Here is a 17,867-nt window from a genome sequence, read left to right as displayed (position 1 = left end):
CAAAAATTAAGCAAACAAGAAACCAAATAACTTCCTTTGGGCGAACTGAAGAAAAGCGGATCATGCAGCAAACGGACTCATGTGAGCATTCTCAGACCATTTAATGCACAGCTCAGACCAGTAACATCCACCAAGTCTAGGGTCAACCCAAAACCAGATGAAACCCAAAGCCTGCTGAAGCCCAGCTGCAGCCTTCCAATTAATTTTACGCTCAGTCTCCACTGAGATATAAAGAGCTGGCATGTTTCTGAATATCCACATGAAATAAGTGCAACAGTCTGCTTCTAAAAGGACGTAACCGGTATGTTTTCTTTGGCTAGGACATCAGCCTCATGCCTGCTTTCTTATCAAGCTTTCTGATCAGGAGTTGTATCAGTCGAGGTAGTTGGATCTGAAAGCTTACGATGACAGCCCAAGGAGTTGAAACAAAATCAATAACCATACAAACACCACTGCCATCCTCTGCTCTGCTATATTTAAGATCAATCAATATGCATAAATGACTAGCGCCAGGCACATCTGCACTAGTCTAGCACATAATCAACTTTGTCTTGTCTCAGCTTAATATAATTTTCCACCATATTAGCAGTCTTTATGATATCCTGTCTTTTCAAATAGACATAATTCAGAATCACTACATAGTTCAATTGGATTATTTGAGTTGCACACAGACCCACACTCGTGCACACACACAAATCCGCTCTTCATCGACAGCCTCTCTTCACTCCACCGCGAGTGGGATTACAGCCATGTTTAATGTGTTTGCAAGGAGGTGACATTCCATAGCCAGCTTTTACCGATACCTCTGGCAGAAAAATTTATGTGTGTGTATACGTATACTTAACAGACTGGGAAAAGAAATGAACAAACTTATCAAATGCCATACTGAAGCATCCATTAAAAATTGCACACACTTTTAATGACTTGGGTGAGGGTTGCTGTTGCATAAATTTGTTTAACGTTAATGTCCCTTGTTTGCTGTAAATTTCACACTGTGAAATTACCAGGGCAATTCTAATGGAGCTGAAGCCTCCAGCTGCACTCTATGATAAAGGAGGAAATAATTATGAATTCTTCTGGGAAGCCAAAGAAAGTCAAAGATCTCCTTCGAAACTGCTCCCAGATGAGCTGCTCATCAGCAAGCTCAGGAGGTGCAGAACCGCTCTCCGGAGCTGGGGGAAGCAGAATAAGCAGGACGCTCGTCCTGACGACGACTCTGTCATCAACTGACATTTAATTTGAAAGGATTGAAAGCTGGTGTCTGCAACAGCTTCTGCCAAGAAACGTATGAACAGTCAAGACAGAGCATGGAAGTGGTTTTATGTTCCAAGTTAAGATGATACTGTGTAATTTTACATCTAATCACCTAGTGTGAGACATAACCACCAAACACGCAGCTCCAAGAGCTCATGCCTAAAGCTCTGACAGATGCCTGTATCATGAGAAGATGCTGAACTATGTGGGCTGTCCCATCTAGAATGGCATTTTCTATATCCCTTTGAATTCAGAGCTTAAAGCCTTTGTCAGAGTTCACATGAAGAGTGAAAAAAGGGCAAAAAACTCTTCCCATGATGCACAGAAGATAGCTTCAACCTCTTCCTTCAGCTGCTATGCTTCCAGACCAGCTATGCTTCATCATTACTTCACTTCTCTCCAAACAATTGTGAGCTTTTCATGGGATCTCAGTTTTCTTCCTTCAATATTAAGACATCTGACACTACCAGCACCATTTATTTATTAACCAGATTCAATCATTTTCAAGGCTGCTTATGTCCAATCACCAGAGCGAGTAAGCACTAGGCTAGTTTTGGCAAGCAGATGCTCCTAAGCCTGATTAGGCTCTGCTACGAACCCCTTCATGCCAACCTCCTTAATCTTCCATCCCTGCAAAGGTCTCTTCCTCCTCTTTCTATTTTATCTCCACCCTTATCCCCGCTTGTATCTCCCCGTTCCTGGAGAGGCAGAAGGGTGCAGGAAAGGTGTTTCTCCCTTCTTCTCCCTTCCTCCACATCATTCTGGGATGGCCTGGCCGACGGTGCTCCCCCCGCAGCTGGAGAGCCCACCTCGGCCGCGAGCAGATCGGGGCAGAGCTGGAGACCCCTCCCCACCACCACGCTCCCTGCCCAGCAGCCAGCATCCTCCGGTCAACTCCGAATTAAGACCCGGTAATGAGTGACCCAATGAATGCTAAGACTACACCTCTGAAATGATAAAACAACTCATTCCTGGTAAGGAAAGCAGAGAAATACAAGAAACAAAATCACCTAATGGAACAGACAGGCAGTATTTATTCAGTCGCTCCCCATGCGTCACTCACAATAACGTGTTGCAGTGTACTTCAAGCCTTGTTTCCCAAGAACAAATATAATTCTTATTTATAATGCAACAAAGGATAAAGCAGGTTTCCTGATTCTGATAAGTGACTCTCTGATTATTTCTTCAGTAAAAACCATCATGTCTTTCAGATTATTCTTTCATGTTTTATTCTGGTTTGGAACAGAGAAGTCACAGACAAGCGTCTCTGCACCTTAAGTCACTTCATTTATTTTCTCATTTATAAAACCCGGGGACCTGCTAGAGAACACTTCAATGGTACTTAAGGACTTTTGAACACTGGATTGAACTTTGTGGACTGGACTTGCAGCGGCGTATAACCAATGCATGGCTACGGAGAGCGTCACCGTTTATCAGGTAATTGCATCCTGTGAGATGATAATGCAGTGGCGGAGGGCTTGCGGCGTTATCACCGCAGATCATGACACAGCCCTCTCCTTGAATAGCAATCATCCGGCTTTCCAAATAAGCAGCGAACCAATATGCTGCTGGGAAGCCTGTCAGCAAAATGCCTGTACAGTGCATCAGCATGCTCCAGACGCTGGCTTGCTGTACCAAAAGGGGGTGAAAAATGTTAAATGAAATGTAATCATCTGCTTGGACTTTCTACTTACATTCAAATTTCTCTTGCAAAAAATGTACCGTATTATTTACTGTGTCTTCTTTTAAGGTAGCTGTCACCAGACGATTTAGAAACACTAAACATACTAAGAATGGGATTTTCTGTGTCAAAGTGTCCCATTGAAATTCAGACACCTCCTTCTCACAGTCTGTGCAGTACTGCGAAGCAAACAGGGCCTGGACCTCATTGGAAAAAATCCCCAAACAAATTCTGTGTTTATATAATGATGTATTTATTTAGGGCCACTCCAAACAGATACAGCTGGTTAGACTTGAAATAACTGCATGTGAAAATGCAAACAATAATTTATGTAACTTTAAATGCAAGATGTTTTGATGCCTTTTCCCTGAATGCTCCTCTGCACATCTGGTTATTAAGTATGTGATTTAGCCAACCTTATTTTTCCTACGGACGTTGTAAGAAAAACTCTGCGCCTGTGCTCCTCTCTAGACCTGCCCTGGTACAGCATCGGGGGTCAGCACAGTCATGCAAAATCCCTTTCTCAAATCTGTCAGTCAGCCTTTGAAGATGCTAAATACTGCAGGCAATGGTCACTCTTGAGTTACATTAATAGGCTCTTATTGCGAGCAGTGGAATTAGCTTTCAGAAGAACATCCCTAAATACCCATTTTGATATGGTAGGATGACAGCAGTGGCAGAGACCATATAGAGAGATGAAGGGGCCTGAGGACGAAAACTGGTGGAGAACATTATGACAAAGTGGTTTTTCATCAGAAGATGCTAAGAGTGAAACTGCTCCCAAGGAAGGGCATTCGAAACCTCTCCCTCACTTGGAATTTACTTCTACATTGCAAAATAGTCCCTTTTAAATGGTTTTAATGGTTTGAGATAACTTTGACAAAAATTGATCTTTTAAAATGTCAAACATCATTTTAGAAGACCAATATCAATGTGACATTTTTGCAGCTATTACAATAAAAATGTTGATTCCAGATTTTTTTCTGATTGGTAATTATGACTTTAAAAATTCATTATTTTGTCCTAATCTGGGGGTGGGAAACTCTTGTGGGGCATTTCCTGCCTAATCAGGATCACCTACATAAATGATTGCTGCTGCTTCGATTTTTACTCACGGATATAAGCTGAGACATTCTCCAGCTCTCTAGTTTGTGGGTTCACAGAAACGTTGCCATGGCCAAAGGAGCTGCAGGTGGGCCACCTACCCAAAGATCCATCCAACGTCCTGCACGTTGCCCTGGTCTTCAAGCTGTGTTACTAGCGCTAGTGAAGCTTGCTCGTGGAAAGCCAGTTTAGATAGGTTTATATGCACCACAGTCGGGGCAGCGATTGCTTTGTGAACAGTTGGTATGTTGAAGTCCTGCAGTCATTCAGTGCCTCCCCAGCACAGGCTGATGGAAGCTGCCTCCGCTTCTCACCCTCCGGGAGATTTTCCGATAGTGAGGAGCACTGGTAACCCTTTCAGATTTTCTCTTTATGCTCAAATATGCATTCATTCAAATCACATCTAGCTGCTGATTTACAAGCAAATACTGTTCATTACCTTTTCTGTCAAACATCATGTCTTCTGATATCAAACATCAAGGGGGGAAAAATGCACATAATTTACAAATCTAATAATGCATTTCCCATCACACTCCTCTGCATTGCCATGGCCACAAAAAGATGGAATCAGCCAAGATGAAAGCATTTTCAGGCCTGAAGTTTAATGGCTAAAATAATTGCAGAAACATACACATCTCCAAAACAAACCACTTCCAGAATGAATAATGCGTGGAGTATCCTCTCAACTACTACTTCACTTCGTCTCAGTACCAGCTCCCCTGTGAGCAAAAGACATACAATATATTGTAGGATATTTCAAACGCTGCAGATCTCCATGGCTGGGCCAGCTCCACTCTGCTGCAGGCAAACCGCAGGGTTCGCACAGAGGTAAAGAGAGAAGGATGCTGGTCGTCTTACCTCTCTGAAATTCACCTTCAGAATGTGAAAACAACGCTTCCTAAGTAGGCATTTTATTTGGCATATGCTTGCTTGGGTGGTATCAAACCCTCCCTTTAGAAAAGCAGATATCTACCAGCAAAGCTTTACCAATTCTACAAGAGTCACCCGCTGCTGACTTACAAACCCGGCTTCCCATCCTCAGGCAACAGAAATCAGCCTGGCCAGTTTACCACTGTTTGGGCATCTACCCAAACCTTTAACCATTAAAACAAGAGTCTTCCTTATAAACTGAGATTAATTCCACGTTGATGTGAATGTGAAACTGCAATCTATTTATTTTTCAGAGAGCTGTATAAATTAAGACTGGAAAGGCCAACTTATTGAATGTCTGGATAGTATGAGTCACTGCATTTTTATCCAATTAGTTCCCCTTCTAAATTTTAGCCATCAGATTTGAGGTCACTCAGTATGTGACCTGTTTACTTTAATAGAAAACGACATTTATTTTTCTAGAAAGGCATTTGGAACAGAAAGCATTTTAAGTGCAAAAAATGAATAGCTTGAATTCAACATCATTGTACTGACACACTCCACTTAATGAGGATTTCTTACACTAAATCCCCACAATTTTTGAAAATTGGAATAACAGAACAGCATTGAAAGGAAAATATTTAGCCTAAAAATTAGGAAAAAAAAAAAAGGTGAGGTTACCATGACAAAAGAAGAAACTGCCTCACTGCTCTGCTACTACAAGCTCCTAGGTGCTTTAACGTGCCATTCTGGGAACAGTAACAGACAGCTCCTGCCTGCCTGCACATGAGACCTCGCTGGCCTTATCCAGGAGAGTCTCTCCCAACCTGTGGTGAATGGAGAATATCCCAAACCTCGGTACCTGATGGTGTGATTATTTATAGCCAGTCTAGTGGTGCTTAGAAGTGTCTAACAAGAACAGTTCTCCCCTTCAAAGAGCCACCTTCTGCCACCTTTTGGGATACTAATTAGTGCAGAACTTGAGGAATTAAACAGCATTCATGGTGCAGAATAGCAAACTCCCACATTTTTCTCCCTGTGCACACATTTCTGTCTTTTTGGATGTATTACATCCCCAGTAACTCCATACTCCCTGATCCTGACACGGTTCCAAAGCTCTGATGAGATGCGCTATAAGATGCTAGATATATCACCATTTTAATTATATTTTACAAAGCACATAATAGTCTCTCCATTGTTTACACTGATGACTCTCCATTTTAAGAATACTTTCAGAATACAAGACTCGATATCTGGTCTTCTGACAGTTACATGCCTTTGCATTTAAGCTGCCTTTTTCTTATGCTCTGTTAAGAAAAGTAGCTGCTGCAGACTGAAACATCCTGTAAACTCATTCATGCTCTGGCAAACGTGTCGATGATAACATCTTAGTAAGAAATGTAGCCAAAGATGCTTATAGGAATGGGTGGTGTTATTAAAAAGACACTACTAGGTCTAGGAAAAGAGAGTTAACAAAGTCTCCCTTTAAAATGCTAATAACAGACAATGGTCTGTGGATAAGTTAATTAGCAGAGCCAGCTTGTGTTTAATTATTTCACTTGACCTCGTGCAGATTTAGACAATAATCCCTTTAGAGAGAGGAAGGGGCTGTTGGAAAGTATGTGATGTACCAGAAGAAAAACTTTAAATCTGCCTGAGCTGAGCAGGTAGTCTTCTATCTAAAATTGGAATGATACACTATTCTCCACTGTAAGACAAGCTCAACTAGAAAAAGAAATGCAGGTCTGAACCAGAGAGATTATGCTAAGGACCTGGTGAGCTTTCCACTCCGATACTTAACTTTTTTCCCCCCTCCCTTTTCAGCTGGGATTTTACTATTGAATAATGTATAAGCCAACCCACTGTAGTCAGAGGTGGGATTTCATGAGCGACTTGAAACAAGTGCAACCAGACTGTACCAGAAGTCTCTGAACATACTAAAATGTGTGTGAAGAAAGGAAAGGGCCTATAGACTATTAGTATATGTGGAATTTTCTTCTAGGAGAGGCTCGGAAGATAGCCACATTTAAAAGAACTGATTAGGTTGGGTATCGGTCCTATTCTTGCTCAGACTCTATAATCGGATCCAATTAAACTCAAAGGTTTGTTTTATTTGAGTAGGTCAACCCCAAATCATGTAGCTTTTCAATTTGGTAACATCTCTTCAACAGCTTGCCCAAATATGAATGAGAAGTCATTACAGTTTAACATGTGAATCAGTACAATCCCCTCCAGAGGCTGTAGCATCTGAATGCTAGCAATACTTAAAGGAAGCCAGGTGTATAAAAGAGAGTCTAAGCCAAATGGAAAAAGGAATAAGAAATCAAAGTAGGGAGCTACTCTGGCAGGCAGTAAATAGCTCCATATGCACTGTCTGAGTGGGAGGAAACTCTTCGTCTCAGCCAAAGGGTAGGACTCATTCTTGGTGGAATCAGCTCCACGGGAGATGTAAACTGGCTGTAGGTTTACTTTTATATCCCAATTCTCTCTGTTCTGTGGTTAGAGCACCCTGTGCACATCTTCAGAAGAGGGACACAGTGCACAGGGGCTCAAAGTGAAAAACTTCACAGAACAACTAGACCGATAAAAGCAGCACCATTGCTCTATTTGATCCTCTTTATTAAAAATATAATTTGATGGGGAATGAAATGCCCTCAGATAGGAGCAAGGCCAAGACCAATGCAAACTGTGTGTGGCAGATCACCTTGTCAGATATTTATTGCAGAGAAGCGCTGTGGCGCCGAGGTGGGCTGCCCATCAGCTCCTCTGCTACGTTTCGCTGTAGCATGGGGACTGTCAGTCTCATCAGGAAAGATGAAGCCCCCTCGGCAACTGGTCCGCAAATGTGAACTCAGCTTCTCAAGAGGATCAGCATGGCCAGAAAATCATGGGTCCTTCCTCACCCCTCACAAACAGCTCTGACGCTCTCCTCCTTCAAAGGGCAAGAGGAGTGGCAAAGAAGACACAGCATGTCCCAGTTGTGAATACGGCATCTTGGCAGTGCCAACAGCAAAGCAAAGAATTACTGAAGACAAGTTCAAAATTAGCATTAAAAAAACTGGTAGGACTGCTTATCCTGGCGACAGGTTGACCATGATTTTCTGAATCCCAAAGAGTTTGTGTTGCATAGACTGAAATAACGGGAAGAGCATGATAAGGTTTCATGGAAACTATCAGACTGAGCAGCTTGCTTAACCAAACAGGCTCTGCTCTGCCATATTTTTCCAGAGCGTGCAAAGTGCTCCTTCCCCAAAAGCAGAGATGTCAAGGATTAAATGTCACACATCTATCGGTCAAGGACGAGCAATACAGGTGGCCATAAAGCGTGCTCTGCTTGTCCAGGCAGTATGATTAAATACGTGTTTGTTGTGCTGTCTTACTTCCTTCATTACTGTTCCTCTTTGCTTGTCAATGTTGTTAACTTCCTAAACCCCCCAGTGATGACAGGGCCATTAGTGTCTAAGCACAGGGAGGATAACGAGTGAATATGTGCCGATGAAACCTCAGCTACGCTGAGCTTACACAAACTCACATTCAAACGGTGCCAACAGATCATTGCAATTTGTATAACCAGTTGGTCTCCAGCCCATTACATTTGAGTCCCAATCATCTTGCTGGTAAATTTTTTTGGGAGGTAAATACCATGGCTGTTTTCCTATCTACTCATTGGACTCCCACAGTTTCCAAGCTATTTACCAGCCTCTTTTTTGGAAAGCTCTTTTTTTCTTTAAAAGTGTCTCCTATCATCTCCAAATACTCTTTTTGGTTTTTTTTTTTTTTTTTAGTGAAACACATACTCATGCTATTGTCTTCCAAGGTCCATGGCTCAGAGCCCATCCTCTATCAGTATAATATTTTACCTAGCTATCAGGTTTTTATCAAGGAAAAATAATAATAAAAAAAAACCCTTTCCATACACACAAGCTCTAAAAACTGATTGACAGCATTGTATTTAGTGAGTTGCAGCAATCATCCAGAAGACTGAAAGGTACAGATGATTCTGGAAACACCCACCAGAAAGACACACAGCCGCTGCTATTCAAGAAACGCAAATGCAGAGACATATTCTTTCCAGGTAGTGTAACAAGGCTTCAGAACCACTGACAAAATTCCTTTCTTAATTAAAACAAATGGCGTTATTTCTATGACATGGTTTTGCTCACATCTTTCCCATCCTGCAACAAGGACTACTGAGGAATCCATTAAGCAATGCTGGACCAACAGCGCTCAGAGCAGATTCAAGCCCTCCCCATCTACTAACTTCTGGTATCTCAAATTACTACAAGTGTCCCTCCATTGGGTGCACGACGCATTTCCAAAGGCACTAAATGGGGTTAATAAAATGAACCTTCTTCACTGGTGAGTGTAGTGCTCCTCATCATAATTTGCTGAAAAAGGTAATTCTTGTCTGTAATGAGAAAATGAAATGCATGCTGGAATGACGGAGCAAGCTCAAATCAGTCCTACGTACTATGTAGAAACATAAACCAGAATCAAGCATAAATCTACTGGCTAAATTCAGCTTATGGCTAATCAGCTCTGCCTTTGACAGCATATGCTGCTGTGGAAATGGGATAATTTTATAACTGAATAATTTAACCAGTTTTATCTTCAAGTAACGATTTCAGGCATATTAATATATAAAGCTTCAGTATTTACAGTTTTGTTACACAGACCTGAAAAATTACAAGGTATCAGGAATAACACAGTGTTCAGTGATGAATGACATTTATAGAGCGGCTTTCATCCCCCAGCACGACTTCGCGCTCCACAAATCCCCGGGATGGTGCGCAGCAGCCAGGCGGACAGCGAGGGCAGAGCCCGCTGTGTGACACTGCTGGGGCAAACTGCTTCTCAATAGCAAAGGGAAACTGTGCTGGAAACATTCAGGCCAAGGCTAGAAGGAACAAACAAAACACACAGCCTGCGCTGCTGTACAGAGGATGCTACAGTATTTTACCTGTTACCTCTGTTAAGACTCCAGTAGTTTATGGCTGGCTTGAAGACATGGTCCACAAAGACTTCCAGTCATTATCTGAATGCTGTGAGAAGTGGAAAAGCCACTTACCCTTGGAAGTCTGTTACAGTCCTTCATCACCTCAGTCGTTGGAAAACACTCTGGGAGCCTGCGAGTCTGGAAGCTAAATACAGGGGCTTGGGGTCCAAGTTCACAGAAACCGATGTGCCTCACTGGCAAAATAATTGCTAATCTCTCACTCTCGTTCTCCTCCTGTGAGTTCAGCTGTGGATGCATTTTTCTGCATGTTTTACTGCAGTGATACAGGAACTTCATCTTTGAAAGCAAGATCCTTGTGGTTCAGCAGAATCTAACAACCTTGTTTTAGTTCTTCTCCAGAAAAAATAATGGAGAGAACATGAAAACCAGAATCCCTCTCACTTTAAAGAACTCCTGTAATAGATACAAATAGCAAATACGGTGCATGCTAGATGGTGCCTGTCAGAAGGTGACATCCTCTTACCAATTTTGCATTAGTCCTCACTGCTCCTTGGGGATGGCTAATTTGAGTGAGGAAAATGGGAAACAAACTCTTAGGATGCAGTCAAGCCATTTAGGTGTCACTTTCCCTCATTCTTTGTATTTCGTCAGTACACATACAGGATTGATAATCTGCAGATTCACTCATATATCACTCGTATCGTGTCGAGATCCTTCAGCCTCACGCTGCAGCAGATGTTCCTCCAGCCCTGCTCAGAGGAGGAGGCGCAGCTTTGCAGAACATCGCATTGATATGCAGTGAGGGGAAATAATTAACACAGACGACCGTAATTCAGAACAGAATAAAATCCTTTTGTTATATTCCAGGGGCGGAAAAAGGATTGAAAGCTGCTGGACTCTCCTGTCAGAGGAAAATTTCCTGGTACAGAAAGCAAGGCTGTTACCTGTTGGCTACACTCAGTATCAGCTGGCTGGAAGAGCCAAGCCCAGATTAAAACCACTGTATTTAGGTAATCTTGAATTAGCAGATTGCTGTCTTCGGGACTATTTCACAAAGGATGAATTATAGCAGTCCCAATGGATAGACTAGTGCAATGCCTTGTTTACTGCCAGCTAACATTTGAAATGAAGTAACAAGCAGGTTTTGAAAAGCTACTGCAATGACCTGGAGATAGATGTACCCAAAATAGTTACCACAGATGGTAAAAACCAATCCCCGCTCAGTTTTTGGAGGAGCATAGTACTGCTTTTCTTTTAACATAACATTTCAAAAGTCTGCTCTATCAGAAACGTCTAGTTGCACCAAAACCAGAGTGCTGGAAAAGAAATCAACTGTCTCTGCCAATAAGAAGAACTTTTCCTCTTCCCCACAAAAATCCTGCCATTTCATTCATAAATAAAATAAGCCACTAACTCAGTTGTTGGCAGGCTCTCCCTTTTATCTTTCACTCACTTGAGAAAGACTAGCAACATCGCATTTTCGGAAAGCCAAGTGTAGTAATCATAGAATTGGATTTCATGTATTTTTAAAAGCATTTGCAGGAGCAGAGCTCCGATCACTTTTAAAAGAAATATAAACATATAGAAATTCAGAAGAAGCAACTTGGAGCTCCTGACTTTCTTCATTTCTTCAACACGAGATGAATGGGCCGGGAAGGGACTCCTTTCTAAAGGAGATCTCAAAAAGTTAGCAACATTACACTACAAACACCGCAGAGCCAAAATACTTCTTAACTCCAATAAGCCTGGATGACATTTGAGATGTCTCGACATTTATTGGCCTGCCAGCAGAGAGTGGGATCAACCAGCTCCTTTTCTCTCATTCCTTTTTTTTTCCCTTTGCTTGCTCAAAGTCCATGTTCATAAAATATTTAGCAGAAGCTCTTCAGAGGATGATATTGCCTACACTATAGCCCCAGTGCAGGTTTACTGTGCTACTGAGACAGATATTCTGCCACCAGAGAAATCAAAAGAGTTGATGGAGTTGAATTACTGTACCAGGAGCTCACCGTCAGACTGACAGTCTGGGCTCGATCACCGCTTGGGACCCCAGCGTGAGCGGCAGCGGACAAAATGAGCAAACACGCAGAACAGATCTGGTCCCTTTTGCATGGTTATAAGGAGAAATGTGACTTTTCAGAATGGAAAACAGAAATATGAAAGTTCTGCCTGTTTCCAAGCCCCAGCTGGGGACAGCTGACCCTTTTTTTACCTCTTGTTATTTTCTGCCCAGTGGAAAAAAAAAGAAAAAGCAATGAAATCTGGAATTCGGGTGCACTGCTAAATTAAGCTATCAGTTGGGTAGCAACTCCTAGTAGTACCACCCATTTCTGCAGCAGCCTGCCATAAATTAAATAAGCTAGCATGGTCCCCTCCTACCCCGTGAACTTTGTTACAACCTGTCCATCTCACGTGCTCATAGCCTTCCCTATTAATCCACACATTTTGTGCTCCCACCACTATCTGATCTTTCCCTCCTAGTTTCATTAAATCAGCTACAGATTTCCTATGTTTCCCCGACGTTTTCCTGTATTAGAGCAAGTATCTGCTTTTAACCTTTTCATCTGAGCCTGGCTGTCTGAATGTACCTTTGAACCTCTGGCGCACTCTAAATCCCTATCGTTTTCCCTATTAATTCAAGGGATAGATGTGCCTTTGTTCCACCTTTGGCATTTCTCACCCTTAGGCATCCAGGAGCTTAAATCAGGCTGTTGTTAAACTGTCCTCCTTTAATAATTTTTATGAAGTGCAGTCCAATTATCTTTATCTTCCTTGGGGATCCATTCAATTAAGCGCAGTCGTAATGAGTGAATGGACACACAGCATTGTGACCATATTTACATCCAGATTACTGGGAACCAGGTAAGATAACTTTAAAGCCATCAATATTTTAATACCTTCGCTTTTCATTTTGCTATCTTCAGCGTCAGACACATTTAGCACAATTTGAGAGGCCGAGTTTTTAATTTCCGCCTCGGTTTGTGGAAATGAGGGTTTAGAAACAGCAGCAAACTACATGAATTTGTCTTAAAATAGGTTTCTTGCAGGTTAACCAAAACACTTCTCATGACACAAGACAAGCCGGAACACCTCGTCCAGTTTCTCGGACATTTTGTGAATTGAAGGTAACGTAAGAAACCAGTAAAGAACCAATATTTAAGTGGAGATGCTGAGAGCATCGGGAAGTCTCATTTAATGAGCATGCAACAGAAATGCTGAGCTAGAAACCCCAGTTCTGAAGTGACTTTTCTCCCCTCTGAAAGACAAATGCTGGATCTGAACAGGGATCTGTCTCTCAGATAGGGAATAGCTTTGACAGTTATTTTCGCGCCTGCTTTGAGGCGCCTTTGCATTGCAGGAGCAAGGTAGAAGGGTCCAATGGAGACTGAAAATCTGGTTCTGTTTCAACACAGCTTAACATAATAGTGTCACAGGCACTGATAAATGTGTCAATAAGCATTTGGAGAAATAACTGGTATCCAGGGAATTTATCTTGGTTGTAGTAGTTTCAGCTGAATAGGTCAGATTTGTTAACATTTTAATTTACACAAATCTGCATTCCAAATACTGCTCTTCGGCTCCTTTTCCTAACAACAAGAAAATGTCAGCAGCAAAACCAAATTTACTCCTCTAATAGCTTTCTCAAGATTTCAGGAAAAACAAACAAAAACAAAAAAACAATCTGTGGTACAGTTATGGGAGTGCTTAAACACATTTTTCAATTTAGACCTAATACAATTTTATGTTAATAAACCAGAAACTTTTGCCAATTCCAGATGTAATCCTGAAACACAGCAGAGAGCGCTGGGAAGAAGCGTGTCCCGTACCTTCAGGGCAGCCCCAGGACTGTGCCCAGAGCTGGTTGTTCTGCCTTGATCCAAGCGTCCCTTGCCCAACCTGGTACTCAGCTTGGGACGCTCAACACCGTATTTCCAGATACAACGTGCCAGCTTGCCTGGATTTCCCAGACTCAGTGCAACAGGGGAACTCACGTGAAGCATATGATTCCCCTGCAAATTTTTAAAATACTTCAGACGCAATGAGATAAACCTGAAAAAAGACGACTGTTCTGCCTTACCCTTTCCCCCTAATTATCACCTGCCTCCTTTTTCAGCTGATTTGCTGAGATTAAAACCTCTCTCCCACCAAGCTATCCCAATCTACGTCTCTGAAATTAATACAAACCGATGACCTTTCTCTACCCGTAAAGCCCTCCATTAAAATGCTGGCCCCCACTGATGTCAAGGGGGCAATAATAGTTCTGTCATTTCCATAAAATTAGCATTTTCCTGCCAGAATTCAGTTCCCTCCTCGGCGTACTCTGCCACCGTCCCCCCGAGGGCTGCCAGCAATCTCTACAGCACTTGTTTCTCGTCTTCAACTGCAAGCACACTGCAGGCTTCAGCATTGCCTAGGATAATCTACCTGCTTAAGATTCAGCTAACTTTCCGGTTCTCTAAATAAAAAGAGCAAGGAAAGGTCAAATCTGCCCTAGGTTGCGTTTGCAATGCTGCCACATCAGGTGGGAAGGAGCAGGCTGTGGTGCTCCTCCTGCTCCCCCAGCTCTGCTTCTTGTCTTCACATCTGGAAAGCTCTCCGCTCACCCCACCTTCTCCTTGAAAAGCTGTTTCACGCAGCGTCTCCCCCCGGGTTGGCTCGCCCTGAAACTCTGCCTTGGGCAAGCCCCAAATCTGCGCTGTTCCCAGCCAGTGGCCCGGGTCCCCGTGCTGGTCCCGCCGGCTGCCCCGGGGCACTCCGCTTGCTGCTGAGCTGCTGCTGGTGCTTTTATCCATCCTGAGCGGCAGCTCTGCAGCCGCATTCGGGATTCCTCCCAAAGCCGCCGTGCAGCTCTGAAGCAAAAAAGCGGCTCAGGCATGTGAATGAAATGGACACAAACCCCGGCAGAGCAATGCCTGTCTGCCGGTGTTCAGCAGAGCGCTCTGCAGCGGGGCCAAAAAAGTGCCACCGGGGCTGATGTGGAAGGGAAAAAAATCTCTGAAGTGCTGGAGGGTCTCAATCCTCTGAGTTTGGTGTCGCACGCAGGAAACCCATGCACCAGCCCACACGCGGGGCCTCCCGCTTGCTCTGTCCCTGCCATCGGTCACAGGGGAGAAAAGGAGGGAAAGGAAGAACAAAACCAGTTTTTGGTGCCTTCTCTCAGAAATGCAGCACATTGGGCTCTCTCAAAATGGATTTCACTGGACTTGTTACCTCTGGGGGCTGCTTGAAGTTAAACATCTGAGCCTGGGACTATGTAAGTCCTTACTTTCATATTTGCTGCATAGCCATATTATCTGTGGCTGGCTGTTCAATGAACAAATGATCCTTCCCATCACTTACAAGTTGATCAAATCTCCTAATTGCATTGGACAGGTGACACTCCACGAACCACACAGTCCCATGGGAAAAACCACAGAACTTAAGTTCCCCCCCTCCCTTCGCTCCCGTCCCCTCCTTCCCAGGTCACTCCAACCCACCACTGATGCTACACTCATTTTTGTTTAATGTGTGAGGTACAAATGCCTTCTCCTTGAGCTATACTCACAACTAGAGAAGGCAGAGCTCTGAGAATCATACTATATAGCTTACACTAGCAGAGTATGCTTCTGCATTTGGAAAAGCTGTACATTGTAAAATACCAGAAAGAAGAGGTACTAAAGGCAGAACCTCACACAAAACCAAAATCACTGGAAGACATCTTCCTAGTTTGGAAATGACATAAGGATGCCATCATGAAACACGCAAAGCGTGCTGAGTATAGGCTGTGTAACTGCTTCCAAAGATAACATGCAAAGAACTAAGCGAGACAGGTCTAGAAAGGGCTATAGATGTATGGCGTTTATTTGTCCCCTGACAGAAGGGGGACAAATGCCACTTTATTCATCCCCCTGGTCCTTCTGGAGTATTTTCTACATCTTTGAGTTGTACAAATTTATGCAAGGAAAATATCAGCTTCATGAGTTTGAAGATTCTCCCAGGGTTTCATCGACTGATATGGATTAAGACAAAAATATCACATCAAAGGCATGATACCCCACAGTTGCTGCAGAAGCAAAGACCATGATCTCCATGCCTCAGCTCAAACTTTTAGAGGCTTTGTATTTGAGACAGGATTTGGACTTTGCAAATCAGCAACCCTCAACAACAGGAAACCTAGTATGATGGCTTTTAAACTCACCTCTCTGTCAAGTCCAGCAGCCACAGTGACAATGTCTCCTGTCTCGCTGTTAATAGTAAACATATTTTGCGATGGGCTCTGTGGGGTCTGCGTCACGATTCGGTATCTCACCATCCCATTTGCTGTAGTACCATCATCTGCATCATTTGCTGTCACTGTCATCACGTAGGTACCTTGGAACAAGAGAAGACAAAATATCAGGACTATCTCATTGCAGAGCAAATTGCAGTCCCATTGACTTGGGGTCATGCATTTTACTCAGAAATGCTACGGAATAGACATCCCATTTCAATCCAGCCAGCTAGGCAAGGCGAGGATTATGAAAATCGCAACACTGCTGAGACTAGATGATCTGTAAGGATACTGATTACACATAACTGGTATATAGCAAAAAGTCATGTGAGGATATCTGTGATTAACTTCTAATTCTTTCAGTGATTGTAAGTTTTAGGGCACCATTTTTTGTCCTGCAATTTCATATAGATTCTCACAGGAGATTTTTTCCCATCCAATCACTGCGTTCACATGCATTCAGAAGTCGAGTTTAACAGTGGAAAGCCCATCAGACTTCTCAGCAGCTTCAGAAGGACCCCATCGACATGTCCATGCCCAGTGCAGGAAGCAACTGCCTGCTGCCTCCAGTTCTTGGAGAAATGTCCACCTTTCTGGCCCCTTCAGGAGAAAAAAAAACATTTCTGCAGTGCAAATGGAACAGCTGCTGCCCAGCAGGACAGAAAATCAATGATTTGGTATGTGTGGCCAGCGATGTATTGAATCGGTTTGTTTCTTGCTAATGATCAGTGTCTTCATTTGCCTTGCAAAAAACAATCCCTACTTTCTAGATACTGTTGGGAGTGCACTGATGCACTGACAGGCTCATTATCACTAGAGTTTGGCAGCAGGGTGTTTTGCTAAAGTGGGAAATTATCATTATGAGGGTAAAAGATGTTACTTGATTGGATGGACTCCTGCAGCTGCATGGTCCTGTGACCCCCCAGAGCTCATAGGGCCCAGCTTTACACTTGTTATATTGGTAGGAGAGAATGTCTAAAAGGGCAGACACATACTGCTTACAAAAAGCAATCCGCAACAGTGGATGAATCTAATGATATGAGACCTGAAAGGAGGAGTGGGAGGCAAAGAGAGACAGTGAAGCCAGACATAATCTCGTTTAGCGACCATCAAAACCCAACAGCATCAATGGAAAGATGAAGGTACCGCTTGAACGCTGCTCATGCGGGAACTCTGAACAGGATGAACCAACTTAAGAGCCTGCTGTGCTGGAGGAGATGCAAAGCGGTCCCAACAAGAACCTGAGCTGATTCAAGATGGAGCCACGCGTTGTTTTACAAAAAGAGCTGGGTTCGTTCTGCCCACTTGGTTATATGTGAGCCACTGGCAAACTCGAGGACATGTGGCTACATCAGCACTGCATCGTGTCTCATCTAATAAGCCCAGATTCCCAGCTTGGTCACAAAGCTCCCAAGCTTCCAGTTCAGAGAAAGCTGAGAGTTAAAAAACATACCCCATGCTCTAAATGGACAGATTTACCAACGGCTGCAGCATGCCCGAATTTCATAACCTAGCCAAGTGTCTTTAAGCCACTCGGCACACAAGCAACCCCCCCCCCCCCAGCATCTTCCCCAATTTTGGGAAAACAACATTTCCCAGTATTAGCAAGAAGTGACACATAAGTTTGTGTTTTTGCACTGTGGAAAGTGCTTTGCTGATCTCCTTCCATCTGGCTCAATCAGGCTCTTTTTGTTCTCTGTGATGATACATATCCCTGTGAGCTTTCTTAGTTCAATAAGAATTATAGATTA

The 17,867-nt window shown here is 43.2% G+C and overlaps 1 protein-coding gene across 3 annotated transcripts in view; it reads right to left on the bottom strand.

Moving 5' to 3' along the window:
- CDH4 (cadherin 4) overlaps window positions 1–17,867 on the bottom strand; it is a 461,862-nt gene that overhangs the window by 64,437 nt on the left and 379,558 nt on the right. For all 3 annotated transcript variants that reach the window (XM_087750192.1, XM_087750191.1, XM_087750190.1), the window contains one exon: window positions 16,045–16,217. In XM_087750192.1, coding sequence (XP_087606318.1) covers window positions 16,045–16,217 — 173 coding nt within the window. The remainder of the gene's footprint in view (window positions 1–16,044; window positions 16,218–17,867) is intronic.

Source organism: Nipponia nippon, unplaced genomic scaffold (genome assembly GCF_047370975.1).
Source record: "Nipponia nippon isolate SJK-2023a ecotype South Korea unplaced genomic scaffold, ASM4737097v1 scaffold_13, whole genome shotgun sequence".
NCBI classification, from domain to species: domain Eukaryota; kingdom Metazoa; phylum Chordata; class Aves; order Pelecaniformes; family Threskiornithidae; genus Nipponia; species Nipponia nippon.
The sequence above is the reverse complement of the archived record's forward strand: the minus strand, read 5'-3'. Positions and strand labels throughout refer to the sequence as shown.